General features: G+C 40.9%; 1 protein-coding gene across 1 annotated transcript; it reads right to left on the reverse strand.

Annotated features, from left to right (window-relative positions):
• Window positions 1–286: 286 nt before the first annotated feature.
• On the reverse strand, window positions 287–11,810 carry LOC125889251 (von Willebrand factor A domain-containing protein 5A-like). The gene is made up of 19 exons (XM_049577075.1): window positions 11,456–11,810; window positions 9,377–9,424; window positions 8,904–9,106; window positions 8,599–8,821; window positions 8,145–8,311; window positions 7,924–8,038; window positions 7,663–7,835; window positions 7,487–7,575; window positions 6,968–7,112; window positions 6,426–6,505; window positions 6,207–6,321; window positions 5,906–6,064; window positions 5,161–5,264; window positions 4,750–4,970; window positions 2,825–2,872; window positions 2,235–2,294; window positions 1,886–2,082; window positions 1,390–1,513; window positions 287–1,307 (listed from the first exon to the last, which is right to left on the reverse strand). Exons 1-19 carry the CDS (start codon window positions 11,502–11,504, stop codon window positions 1,228–1,230), a joined length of 2,400 nt encoding a protein of 799 aa, XP_049433032.1. The 5' UTR covers window positions 11,505–11,810; the 3' UTR covers window positions 287–1,227.
• Between the last annotated feature and the right edge of the window lie 1,498 nt (window positions 11,811–13,308).

A 13,308-nucleotide genomic window follows, 5' to 3' on the forward strand; every position in this document is an offset into this window, starting at 1 on the left:
ACCGCTGGGTGGGTGGGAGCTATGACGTCTTCAAATTTCCACAGTTTGCATATTGAACCACAGCTAACTCACAAACTATAAAATCCTGCTCATATGTGCACAAAAGTGCATTGATCCCCTCAGTGTTGTGCCTACCAGGGCTGGGCAATTAATCAAACTTCATTTTCACTCATAATTTTGGCTTCCAACGATAGATAGATAGATAGATAGATAGATAGATAGATAGATAGATAGACAGACAGACAGACAGATAATTTGTGCTTACATGCATGAGTCATGAATGAAATTTAAGGTCCAAACATTCCAGTTTAATTTTTTTAAATGAAAAAACTTCCAAAACAAAGCACTGGACAGAAAGACAGAAAAACAGTTCTTTGTCTTGACACCAGGCCTGCACACAGAAATAACTGGGACCCCCTAATAATCTGCTTCAATCATATCAAAAAGGCCCCCAGGAACACTGCTCAGCCTTGCTTCCAATTTTTCCAAGTGGCTGCTTGTGGTATTGCAGCAGAAAAATCCCCCAAAAGTTGCCTAAAAACCACAAACCACCACTGAAAAGGAGAAATTTCCAAAACTCATGACAGGACAACTTGAACTACAAACAATAGCTATGACTCTCTCTATTATGAATTCTTGAGCCATGGAGGTTTTGTATTTGTAAAATTGTTCATGGATTTATTTATTTTTAAATATGTGAAATCATCTAAATATAGAGTCTATGAGCCAAGCGGGATCTCGTAGGCACGGGCAGCATAAGGAACACTACTGTGCATATTCAGTGAGCGCGTAACCCAGATGAAGACCCAGAAGAGCTCCAAACTCAGGTCATGAGGTTGGCCATCTGCAGTTTTTCTTAACTGCAACGTTTCCATCCAAAAAAATGCTCATACCATTTGAATAAAGGGTTGTGTTTAATTATTAAACACGCTACATTTTACTATAGCAACAATAAACACAATGTTTATTTTTGTTGTATTTAACATGTAATGGTTAATATTTTGGTTCAAAACAAATTAAATTTGGTTATTATTGCTTGTATTTAGGATTCTGCCTCCATGACCCCCCGAAGCATTTCCCTTTTCCCTGCTTACCTGCTTGACAGTGCAAATATACTAAGGCATGGAATACTGTGAACGCAGATAGTGCAAAGTGTAATATGCAATGTAAAAGTCGAAGGATGCAGTAAATCTGCTTCTGTGTCGTCTTCAATCCTGAAGAGAAGCCTCAGAGTCCCAGGGCGTCTTTCTGCACGTTGAAACCCAACAAAGCATTTCCAGCTTCCACACACTCTGTCGCATAGAGAGCTGAAACAACAACAAAACATACAATCAGAAGAGTGAACCAGCACACACTGTTAAAAACAACACTTTTTATTCTGGTTATTACCATTCTGAGCACGGAGCCATGACACAGCCTTCATGGCCAGAAGCTCCCACTCATCCTGAGCCTCCATCTTGGAGCCATGAAGCCAGATCAGAGCCAGAAAGGTGGCCCACACTTCCTGGTTCACCTAATTCACCAAATCAAACAAAAATCAGATGTTGAGGAGATGAGAAAATCTAAGAAAACAAAGGAGAAACAGAATTTCACAGGACAATATGTCTGCGGAGTTTCAAACTGTTACTAAAACAGTAAAAATATTCACACACAAGTACTTTCAGATTCATTTTAATTGTTTGCAACTTAGCTTGCCTTTTAATTATTATACATATTGTACAGTCTTTGTTTTGTCCCCTTTTCAAGTTGTATTAATTTTTCTTTTCTTTAATGTTTGGTATGGAGTGCTTCATTATATTTTCTATTAAAAAAATTGAAACCCTGCTATGAAATCTGCTTTAAAACAGGTCTCATTATTAAGTTATTATTTTTCACAGTGACTCACTCCTGAAGGTTTTGCACTCTCCACCTCCTCGCTGGTCTTTCCCAGTGCATCAGCCAGAGCTGGAACCAGCTCCCAGCAGCCAGACGCCTTCTGGAGGGAGACCAGTTGCAGCAAAGGGTCTCTGTGAGGCTGCTTGGGCTTGATGACAGTAGGCTCTTCAACACAATACTGTTCGGATTCCATGATGCCATCAAACCCTGGGACCCAGAGAGAATTGATGACATTTACTTCAATTTTAAAAGACAAAGAAAAAGAAGTTCAAATAAGATGGAAAAATGTGAGAGCAAACTAAAAAAAAAAAAAAAAAAAAAAAAAAAGGTGTGGTGTACCACTGAAACAAAACAGATACCTTCATCGCATCCCATAGCCATATCATCTTGAGCATCTTCAAACTCAAAATCGTCATACACTGTTGTTTCAAGAGAAATGCACTGTTACAACAGCAAAATTCTAAATATTTTACATATATTTATTTTACAATAAATTGTGTGGTGCATGAACATTTTTATGACCCTGATGAGATTCAACAGTGTCACACCCTCAGTCTCAGCGGTAATACAGCGTTACAACTCACCAATTTACTGTACAGCACTCCAAATATTAATTACACCTAATGGAGCTCAGGACACAACCTGAACACACCTGCTGAACCCCAAATTATTTCACAAATAAGCGTGAAATCTGTATGAAAAGCTTACATATAGAAAAAAGTTTCATTTTTGTGTAACTAATGTTTGCTTTCTCAGGAATCATTCAATTAAATGTATAAAGCGCTGCACCTTGTAAAAGACAAACAAACAAACAAACAAACAAAAGAACAAAGATGATAATAAGTAATCCCATACATATTACAGTAGTGCTGACTGAGCAAATGGCTGAACATGAAGTAACAAGTGTCCTTGTGGTTGTGTTCAAAAAGCAAATGAAGCTTGTACTTACTAATGGCTGCACTGGTAGCCATAGGCATCATACCAAACGAGGCGTACACTGTAGTAAAAAGAGAGCAGGATATTAAATAGAGGAAATTTGCTGGGGCTGATAATAAACTGGTAACTGATAATAATTGTGCACAATTACTGCATATAAAGCCTCATGTTTTTCACAAATCCAATACAGATACCTGTATCAGCACAAATTAATTTCTGTCATCAGAATAATTATTTGGATCAGGGGTGTCAAACATACCAGCCCATCACAGGGAAGTTTAAATAACGATGAATACTTTCTGTTGTCAGATTTTAATACATTAAACATTGTGCAAAATATTGTCAACCAGCAGCTTCAGTACAAAACAATCTGTATCAGACTTCTATCTTAAAACAGTATGGGTAGAACCCTGCTGCTGAGGCACTGACAAAACTTAAAATTGCAAATGGTTTATTCGGCAGCGGACAACTTAACCTGCTTCTTTAATAGCTTCCACTTTAGTGGAAAATGATGAAAAAGTCACATGTAATCAAAGTGAAAAATAGACTGACAAAATGTGGAAAAACTGAGACATACTGTTGAATTTGCACATATTGTTCTGAGCATCATTTGTTTTGTAAATGGATGAACGTTTTCACAAAGTACTTATTTACACTAAAAAGAGGAAAAATTTGAAGGGGTTGTTATTCATATTATGCAGTGGTTCAACTGGTCCCACCCACCTGAGATCAAATTGGGCAATATGTGGCCCCTGAACTAAAATGAGTTTTACACCCCTGATTTAGACTATGCAGCCATAATAAATGCCATTTGATTTGAAAGGACTAAAGCCTGGTATACACAGTGTGATTTTGTGCTGTCCAAGACAAAAAATGACAAACGGCAAAGAAATGTGGAAATATCTTTGATCATGGCTCTAAAACTGTGGTCCTACGTTGCACAGTGAGAGAGGTTCAAGGATGGCTGCTTTCACAGCCTTGCGATTGAAGACAGCCTGGGGTAAAATTCTGACAGTGTCAGAAATTAAGGACGACTATCTGACTGTGTGACTGCTGTTACAACCTATGTCTTCTACCCAACTACTAAAAATTTTAGCATGAAATGACATGCTGGTTCAAAATCCAAACAGACGGAAAGCCACTCGCCATGAAGGCAAAACATGCTAAAAGAAATGTGTGAGATTCCAGCAAAGAGGAAAACCTGCAGAAGCCTTGCCTGTATGATGTGTCCTCCAGCTCTGACCATGATCATGTAAAAAAGGACGAAGCATGGAAGGAAATAACGGCAGAGTTGCAGCTGCCAGGTGAGCAACCTAGCAGCTAGCAAACACACACACAGACACACAGCAGTATATAGTGCCCGCAAAACTTTAGGTTATTTAATAATGTGACCCTCTATGTTGTGCTTCATAGTTGGAGAAGTTATAACCCGTGCAGCGTCCTTGCTCACTCAGTATGAGAAGCTGTCGCATCGTATGTTGGAGCCTGTGATTCAGTAGGTGCTGTCATTGTACAGATCCATGTCACACAGTGTAGAGCAGCACTAAACTTATAAGATTGCTAAAACCTCACAGTCTGTAGGAGGTCTAATACCTGAAATCAATGCAGTTTGTCAGTAATCAGACCATGCAGTACTTTTGAGAACTTTGTGTTGTTTGTACGACATTTACGACCACACCAACAGAGTCACAGCAACACATGAAAGTCACACATGGTGATTCATCATAGATTCAAATTTTATCTGACTAAATGAAGGAGAAGACACCATGTGCTAAAAAACATCTTGTTTTTTGTTTTTTGGCCAATCTAGAAATGTATGTTGGACATAAGTTTGACTGTTCTGAGCTGCAAAAAAAGCCATGGTCTTAACCATGCAACATGCACACTGTGCTTGAAGTGCCCTGCTACTTAATTGGTTCTTGGAAAAAACACACTCACTGGGTGTTGGAACATATTGTCGCACCAGAGGTCCTTGAATCGCTTCGCCATCGCCTTTATTGACAGCAATGAAGGCAGTGAAGACACTGCTTACTCCTGACTGGACACTGAGCTCCACCACCCTCTTCTTCACTCCCTCATCTTGTTCTTCGATGTCGTCTTTCTCCTCCATCTCCAGGGAGCGAATCAGAGTCCTAGCAGCCAACCTGTGGACTGTTAATCTGCAGGCAGGAGAGAGGAGTAAACACATGTTTGCATTATAGCAAACTGCTAAATGCAGTTCAAGCACATTGAAATTGCACTACCCTTTGTAACCACTTCAATTCACACATACGACCAAAATCAAGTCTGTATGGTAAAGTCAGTATCTAATTCAAAGTGCTTCTGCTGTCTGACCAAACCCTGTTTTACCCAGTGTCCTCAGCAGGCGTGAGATTGAAGTGGAGCTGGTTCTGAGAGGGATGACCTGCCAGGCTGTACTTCACCGTCACAAGGCCGTCTGCTGCCTCTGAACTCTGAGAGAATATTACAGTGTTGGAAACAGATTATATTATCATAAGTCAATGTGTTCTCATATGACAGTTTGCGTGATATCATATGAAAAGTTATGCACATGGTCTGTATGATATCTTATGAATTACTGCCATGATATCTTAGATATAGATATGGACCCCCTACCGGTTAGGTAAGGTTCAGGTAAAGGATCATGGTTGTCATAATGTTACATACTCAACATAACTTGACGACATGATGTGACGCAATTATGTTACTAAAAATAACTCAACATTTACTTTTGCTTCCACACGGGCCATGAACAGCCAGTCTTCTGGGTCAAAGTCCTGTGTTTGTTTGACCCTTCCACCATCCTAACCTTCTTCTCTACGTGGGCTCTGTCTCGCTTTATAGTGCGTTGCCTGACTTCCTCCTCTGCTCCCATCATATGATGGAAGACAGCCTGCAGTCCATAGGTCCTATGATCACAGCCTCTTTGCTCACAATTACATGGATTATATACAGATTACAGTGCATTATTTTCTTGTCGGTAAGTACAGACAGTGAATTCAAACAATCTGCGTAATTACATAGATTACATATTTTTCAAAGCTGATATTTCTAACCCCAAAGTTATTTCACTATGAGATGATGCTGCTCCTACCTTTCCAGTAAGCTGGGCGTAAATCAGTGACCTCTGACCCTGGAAAAGTGCTGTGATTGGTGGAGAGAGAGCAGTGACAGAGACTCCCTTTGGCACATCCCAGTTGACTGAGACGTCCACTACAGCTGGTTGCAGAGCAAATCGCAGCGACTGCATCACCTGATGAGTAAAAAAAAAGGTTACACAAAGCTAAGAGAGGCACTGGGTTTTTACTGAATGTATTTACTTACATCTATAATCATATGTTCTGCTGACATTGCACTGTTTATAAAAATTGTACATAATGACTGTGATTTCCTACTTTAGGCTGCATCCTCTCTTTCCCTGTGATGAACTGAGCGTGACCTCCTCCTTCCTTGGCCAACCCGTTGATAAGAGCAGAGCTGGCCCCTTCCCCAATCCCAAAAGAGAAGCACCTACAATACAGGAGTTTTCTTTAAGTACACAGAGCATTATAACATGGGACGTATACTCAGAGTTTTGTGGATGGTTGTTGGGTTTTGTGTTTTTGTATTTTCACCTGTGGGAACCTGAATTCTTCTTCACCAGATTGATGACTTGTTTGGTGTTCTCCACCTCTCCGTCAGTAAAGACAAATAGCTGGGGGAGGAAAAATGCAGCATGTGCTGAGTCATCAAATCATTCTCTGGGAGCTGTGCTAGATTGCTGATTTCGTAACACAGGCAGTTTTAATGGTAAAGTATAAAAGCAACAAAGGTGTGGCAAGAGTGAACTGAATAAACTGGTTTGCCCAGGATAGAACTGGGAAAGGTGTGAGTCGAACAGTGGGAGCTACTGAGTGGATCAATCAGGCATTTTAAATGGGCTGTACAGACCATTCTATGCCTGATCCACTTCCGATGACTGATGTGTTTGCTCTGCGTACACAAGCTGTCAAACACTTTGTAAGCTCCATTCAAAGACTGAAATCACAAAGCATGTCCAGAAAAGGAATGTGCAGATGAGATGAGGACTTAGTTGTATGCCATTTTTACTGGTCAAAGGTTCTTGTAAAGCCTATGTGTGTGTGTGTGTGTGTGTGTGTGTGTGTGTGTTTAGTACTTGTCTGGGTTGATTGGGAATGGTTGGCTGACTGTAAATTTCTTTGAGGGGCTCGAGGATCTCTGTTCCTCCCAGGTCAGCGTTCATCACTTCAACTTTCTTCAGAGCCTCTTCCATGGTCTCCTCATTGTACTCCACACTTTTGCTGCAGAAATGCAAACGGAGGAGGTCAGGTGGTGGATGGATGTGTAGCACTATCAAGTTCTACATCACAATTCAGAAATCACATCCCGTCTCAGACCAACTTTTATAGGTCTAACCACAGTCTCTCCCAAGATTTAAGCACATCTTCGCTGTACTGTAGTTGCCATGCATACTTTTGTTTTGGAATAATTAATTGTAAAATGTTAGGAGTGAAATTTTAAAATCCTGACATTAAACGTAAACCATGATTTTACAGAATCACCCAATATCAATTATCTGTCAGCTGATAAAGCTGATAAGTTACCACATACAAACAGTGGTATCAAAGAATTTAGCACATTTTTTTGGACTGGGTGACACAAGGGAGTGACTTACGGGAAGATGCGTTCGTAGGTGGACCCGAAACTGTAGATGTTGAAATAGCAGCCCATTGGTAAGCTCTTCAACAAGAGCAGCAGAGTATCCTTCAGGCAAGGAGAGAACAGATAATAAATGCTGCTGTGTGAGAGAGACACTGAATGATTTTATGATAGAAATGACACAATGAATACCCTGGCACTGCCAATGCGATCCTGACTCTCAGTGTTGTCCATAGGCGATTCCATACTGCCAGATCGATCCAATAAAAGCACAAACTCTCCACGTGAGGCGACTGAAGACATCACAGCCTGGGGGAACTCTGGGTACAGGCTCAGCATCACTACTGGATCACCCATCAGAGTGCCTGAAACGCAACATTTACACATACTTACCTCTTATATTTATCAGTTTGTTTTATTTGCAAAGGCACACCTTCACTAATTTGCACTCACCAGGCTTGGCAGACGCCTGTCCTGCCTCCACCACAGCAGTGGGCTGGTGGGCATCTTTGTAATAAATCAGCAGTTCAACATCTCTGTCAAACTTGTGTCCTGCAGCCAACTTGACCTGCAGTTCACAAAACACACTCATAAATATAAATCAAGTCATATACATCTTGTTCTCAGTACTGAGGAACAATCACACACAGCAGACGCATCAGCACCGTACCTACCATGGCCTGGGTTTGCTTTGTGTTGAGGTACTGCAGAGGATCCAGGGAACAGTTAGACTCTACTTTAGAGACTGGACGAGGGGAGGACAGTCGGGCAGAGAAAGACAGACTGTAGGGCACCAGAGAGGCTGGGACAGAGGTCACCTGGACACTGGCACCTTCACTACCTGTGAACAAGATCAGACATGTTTGAAATCATGTAATTAAAGAGGCATTACACTCCCTGAGGTAGGCTAGCAGCATTAAAAACCATGCCTAAGGGTCCAGACTGGATATGTGTTAGCTGTCCTGACTGGGATTTGAACCCCACTCTCCTGCGCCAAAGCGAGTGGCCTTAACCTGAGCCTTTTTATTGTTACCTGTATACTGTTGGGCATGTGTCTGTTATATAAAAACACTCTCTGCGGACAGATATAGTGTGCACTAAGCTGAAGGTGTTGGCTGGTTTTCCTACCCTGAGGTTGGTAGCGAGGGTTGAGCACAGCAGGCAGACAAAACCTCAGCCCATCATCAGCCTGCACAGCCAGCTCAGTGACGTACTCCAGCCTGATGGAGGCGCTCTCTCCTGGAGGCAGGCTGCCCACACTCAGAGAGAATATATCTGGACTCTGCTCACTCTCCTCCAACAGGAAGGCCTGCTGACCGGAGCTCAGTGCATCATCATACTCCTCACGAGCCTGGAGTACAGACGACACATGTGAGCAACATTTGCTGTGTTTTTAAGCTCCATTGTGAGTTAGTCTCTGCTGTCCAGCTCACCTTCTGTTTCTCCTTCACCTCAGCTACAATCTCTTTTTGTCCAATCTTAGCACTGAAATGACAGACAGCAGCATCTCCAGGCAGAGGGAAGACAAATAATGCCTCTATTGGTTTGTCCTCCTTGTTCTCATAGTTCAGAGTGGAGACCACTGTAGCCACATGGTCCCTCACCTCCACCTCCACTTCGATGCTTTTCAGAGGAACTGACAGAAAAACAGAAGGACACACAATGAACATAATCTGTGTGTTAATTTCTCTGCTATGCTTTGTAACATTTTCTTTTCACACTGGTGAACCTGTGCGCCAAGATGATTGTTAAAGATGTCTCTCTGTGCAAAGCAGGATACAATTATGTGTCTCATAGTCTTTACAACTATCATAAGCCTGTGCACTTGAAGTTTACATGAGCACAAAAAAACGGTTATGAAGCAAATCAGACATTTCTGTCCGTTTGTTTCCTAACAGCTCTTTACCTGGTTCCTTCTGAGGTGTTATCAGACCACAGCAGTTCACCATCGTACCTGTACAACAATCAACAAGAACATTTGAGGGCTTCTGCTTTGATGATAAATGTCAGTGACAGTTATCCTACATTCTGGATGTTCTTCAGCAATTAAAACAAGTTATGTTTAAACTGCTAAATATATTTATTGTCATCTGTTATGAATAATTTTTGCACAATTGTCTCACACAGTTTAACAGGACAACTTTTACTGAGGAAAAACTACAAAAAACATCTAAAAATACCAACACAACATTTTATTAATTTACTGCACAAATCACCAAAATCACAAAATATATAAATAACAATAACCCATAATATTATGAACACATTGCTATTGACCGAAATAACATTGTAGCCACGCCCACATTTCTCTTCATGCTGGACTGAGTAGTTTGTAGTTTGCTGTTAAGTTTGCTGTTTTCTGTTTCATAACACAAATGTCTTTTTATTTTTGTCTTTGTCCATGGTGTGTTTGCTCAGAACATGATGGTTTATGCTAGTTATTTTCATCTGCGTGTTAAATTATAGTTTGCACCATCAGCTGTATTTGCTTACTTATTCAGAGTGCTGCTGCTAGGGTCCTGACAAAAACTAGGAAATATGACCACATTAGTCCAGTTCTAAAATCCTTACACTGGCTACCTGTCACTCAGAGAATTGGTTTCAAAGTCTTGCTGCTTGTGTATAAATCACTCTGTGGCTCAGGGCCCAAATATCTCTGACATGCTTGAGACATATGAACCTTCCAGGACCCTGAGGACATCTGGGACCAGCCTATAGACCATCACGAGTCAGCATGAAGCAACATTTTGATATCATGCAGCTCAAACCTGGAACAACCACCCAGATGTTAGACAAGCCCTGACTCTGACCACTTTCGAGTCAAAACTAAAAACATTGCTTTATTACACTGCCTACTCCACCCCGTAATTACTGCTGACTTCTTTTTATCTTTGCACCTCTTGTATGCACTTTTGCTTTTTAATTGTAAATCATTTAGTAATTAATTTTACCTTTTATATCCTTTTCTGTATCCTTTATCATCTTGTTGCTCTGTAAAGCACTTTGAATTGCCCTTGTGTATGAAATGTGAGTTTGTTGAGCTGTTACATGTCAGTAAAGGTTGACAGTGTTCAGAACTACTTCCTGTTCTCTGTGAAGCAGAAGCTGTCACAATATGTACAAAGATTCCTGGAGATAATAATGTGACCACAGTGAAATCTAACATCTACACAGACCTTGACGGCAACTACATGAAACCCTTCTGCCAAGGATTGTTGAGGGTGAATGAACCGATGGGGCAGGCAGTGCCATCTAGTGGCCTTTTTTGGTCATGGCAGCTGACAGCCATGATGCAACCAAATAATTTAAATAGAAAATATATAAATAAAACAATAGTTCACATGCTATTTATACTAAAGGAATAATTACTGAATGTAATAATGAAATTGATTTTCACAAGGTACAAGAATGAAGAAGGTGTCTGACTATCAGTAGGTGTTTATTCTTTATTGATTTATTTATTTATGGCCACAAGTTTCGTGTATGTGTATTTGTGAGTATGTTAACATACATAGCTTGTGTATACGCATAGTTTGACAAAACAAAACACATCGGTGATGACTGGATAAAGATATAAAGATGAGATTATTTTTTTAACATGCATTTGAATTTTTATTTTCTAAGCATTTCTGCAATTATTTATATCTTGGTGTAAGACAAATATAATTGGTAATTAATTTAATATATTAGAATAGGCCTCGGAGAATGAATTATTGAACAGCCTTATACTGATGGGAAGCGACATCATTGACTATTACTAATTTATGGAGAAGAGGTGCGATTAAATAAATTTGTGCTTCCTCCTACTCATTTTTGGACATGTAAATCAAATCAATATAGGCTACATTATTTTCAGGGGTTTTTTTTTATGTCTGTCTACAAATGTATGATTATTTTGTTTCCTTGCTACTTACCATCTCGACATAAACTGCTACTAACCAACTAAATAAATAAAAACATAAGCAATAAATAATAAACTACTTACAGTATGTCAACAACACACACCACCACATTAGTTTACTCCTGAAAATCATCTTCGAGTCAGATCCTCCAAGCAGCCTGGCACACCTGACTCACCCCAGATATCCGAAAACATTAGTATCCCATTATTGGCCTGTAAGAACTGCTATAGAACAACACACTCTTAACTTCCTGTATAGTGCCAACACAGACCAGACTTTTCTAACCACGTTTCTGACAGCTATTGGTGAGATTAAAATAGAAAGAGACGTCACTCTGATAGAATGGCACAGCTCAGCATTAAAAATAAGCTGATGTAAATTGCAGGCAACTGACTTCCACGACTCCCAGTAAAGCTCGTGTGCAAATTCAAACCCAGTGTGACGACAGTATCCAGCAGGTATTAGTAAGGTTTGTTTCCCAGTGTACTACGTCTCGTATCAGGTTTGCTTCTGCTAACCAGACTGTTGAAATAAACGCACAGCGGAAGAACACCTACCTCTGAGGATAGATTTATACGCGCCCGGGACAGCTCTCTGCTGCAGCTTCCTCTCGTAAATAACTGGAGAAGATTTGTTGGTTTGTTGTGCAGAATCATGTGAAATGACAGATGTGGAAATAAAAGTAACGCCCCAGCTGGTGCGCTCGATTTCCGCACATGTGAGTACCGGGTGGGTGGAGCTTGAAGTTGCAACATTCACTCACTGGCCACTTTATTAGGTACACTTGTTCAACTCTTTGTTATCGCACATAGCTAATCAGCCAATCACGTGGCAGCAGCTGCATTCAGGCATGTGGACATGATGAAAACGACCTGCTGAAGTTCAAATTGAATATCAGAATGGGGAAGAAAGGTGATTTAAGTGACTTTGAACGTGGCATGGTTGTTGGTGCCAGACGGGCTGGTCTGAATGTTTCACAAACTGCTGATCTACTGGGATTTTCACACACAACCATCTCTAGGGTTTAAAGAGGATGGTCCCAAAAAGAGAAAATATCCAGTGAGCTGCAGTTCACTGGGTGAAAATGCCTTGTTGATGCCAGAGGTCAGAGGAGAATGGTCAGACTGGTTCAAGATGACAGAGAGGCAACAGCAACTCAAATAACCACTGGTTACAACCAAAGTCTGCAGAAGACCATCTCTGAACCAACAACACCTTGTCCAACCTTGAAGCAGATGGGCTACAGCAGCAGAAGACCACACCAGGTGCCACTCCTGTCAGCTAACAACAGGAAACTGAGGCTACAGTTCACACAGGCTCACCAAAACTGGACAATAGAAGATTGGAGAAAAGTTTCCTGGTCTGATGAGTCTGGATCAGAATTTGGCATAAACAACATGAAAGCATGGATCCATCCTGCCTTGTATCAACGGTTCAGGCTGCTGGTGGTGGTGTAATGGTGTGGGGGATATCTTCTTGGCACACTTTGGGCCCCTTAGTACCAGCTGAGCATGGTTTAAACACCACAGCCTACCTGAGTACTGTTGCTGACCGTGTCCATCCCTTTATGACCACAGTGTACCCATCTTCTGATGGCTACTTCCCGCAGGATAACGCACCATGTCACACAGCTCAGATCATCTCAAACTGGTTTCTTGAACATAACAATGAGTTCACTGTACTCCAACGGCCTCCACAGTCACCAGATCTCAGTCCAATAGAGCACCTTATCATAGATGTGCAGCCAACAAATCTGCAGCAACTGTGTGATGCTATCATATTAATATGGACCAGAATCTTGTTGAATCTATGCCATAAAGAATTAAGGCAGTCCTGAAGGCAATAGGTGTCCTACCTGGTACTTGCAAGGTGTACCTAATAAAGCGGCTAGTGAGTGTAAGTCCTGTTAGAGGAACAAATGCCTGACACCTGCTTT

The sequence above is a fragment of the Epinephelus fuscoguttatus genome, linkage group LG5 (genome assembly GCF_011397635.1).
Source record: "Epinephelus fuscoguttatus linkage group LG5, E.fuscoguttatus.final_Chr_v1".
NCBI classification, from domain to species: domain Eukaryota; kingdom Metazoa; phylum Chordata; class Actinopteri; order Perciformes; family Serranidae; genus Epinephelus; species Epinephelus fuscoguttatus.

What these genes read in the sequence shown, in the direction of transcription:
- LOC125889251 (XM_049577075.1), bottom strand. Translation starts at nt 11,504, where the DNA reads ATGATTTTCAGGAGTAAACTAATGTGGTGGTGTGTGTTGTTGACATAC. An exon ending in CCCTCGCTACCAACCTCAGG is followed by an intron (nt 8,312 to 8,598) that starts GTAGGAAAACCA and finishes TCTTGTTCACAG; the next exon opens with GTAGTGAAGGTGCCAGTGTC. An exon ending in ATGGCTCCGTGCTCAGAATG is followed by an intron (nt 1,308 to 1,389) that starts GTAATAACCAGA and finishes TTGTTGTTTCAG; the next exon opens with CTCTCTATGCGACAGAGTGT.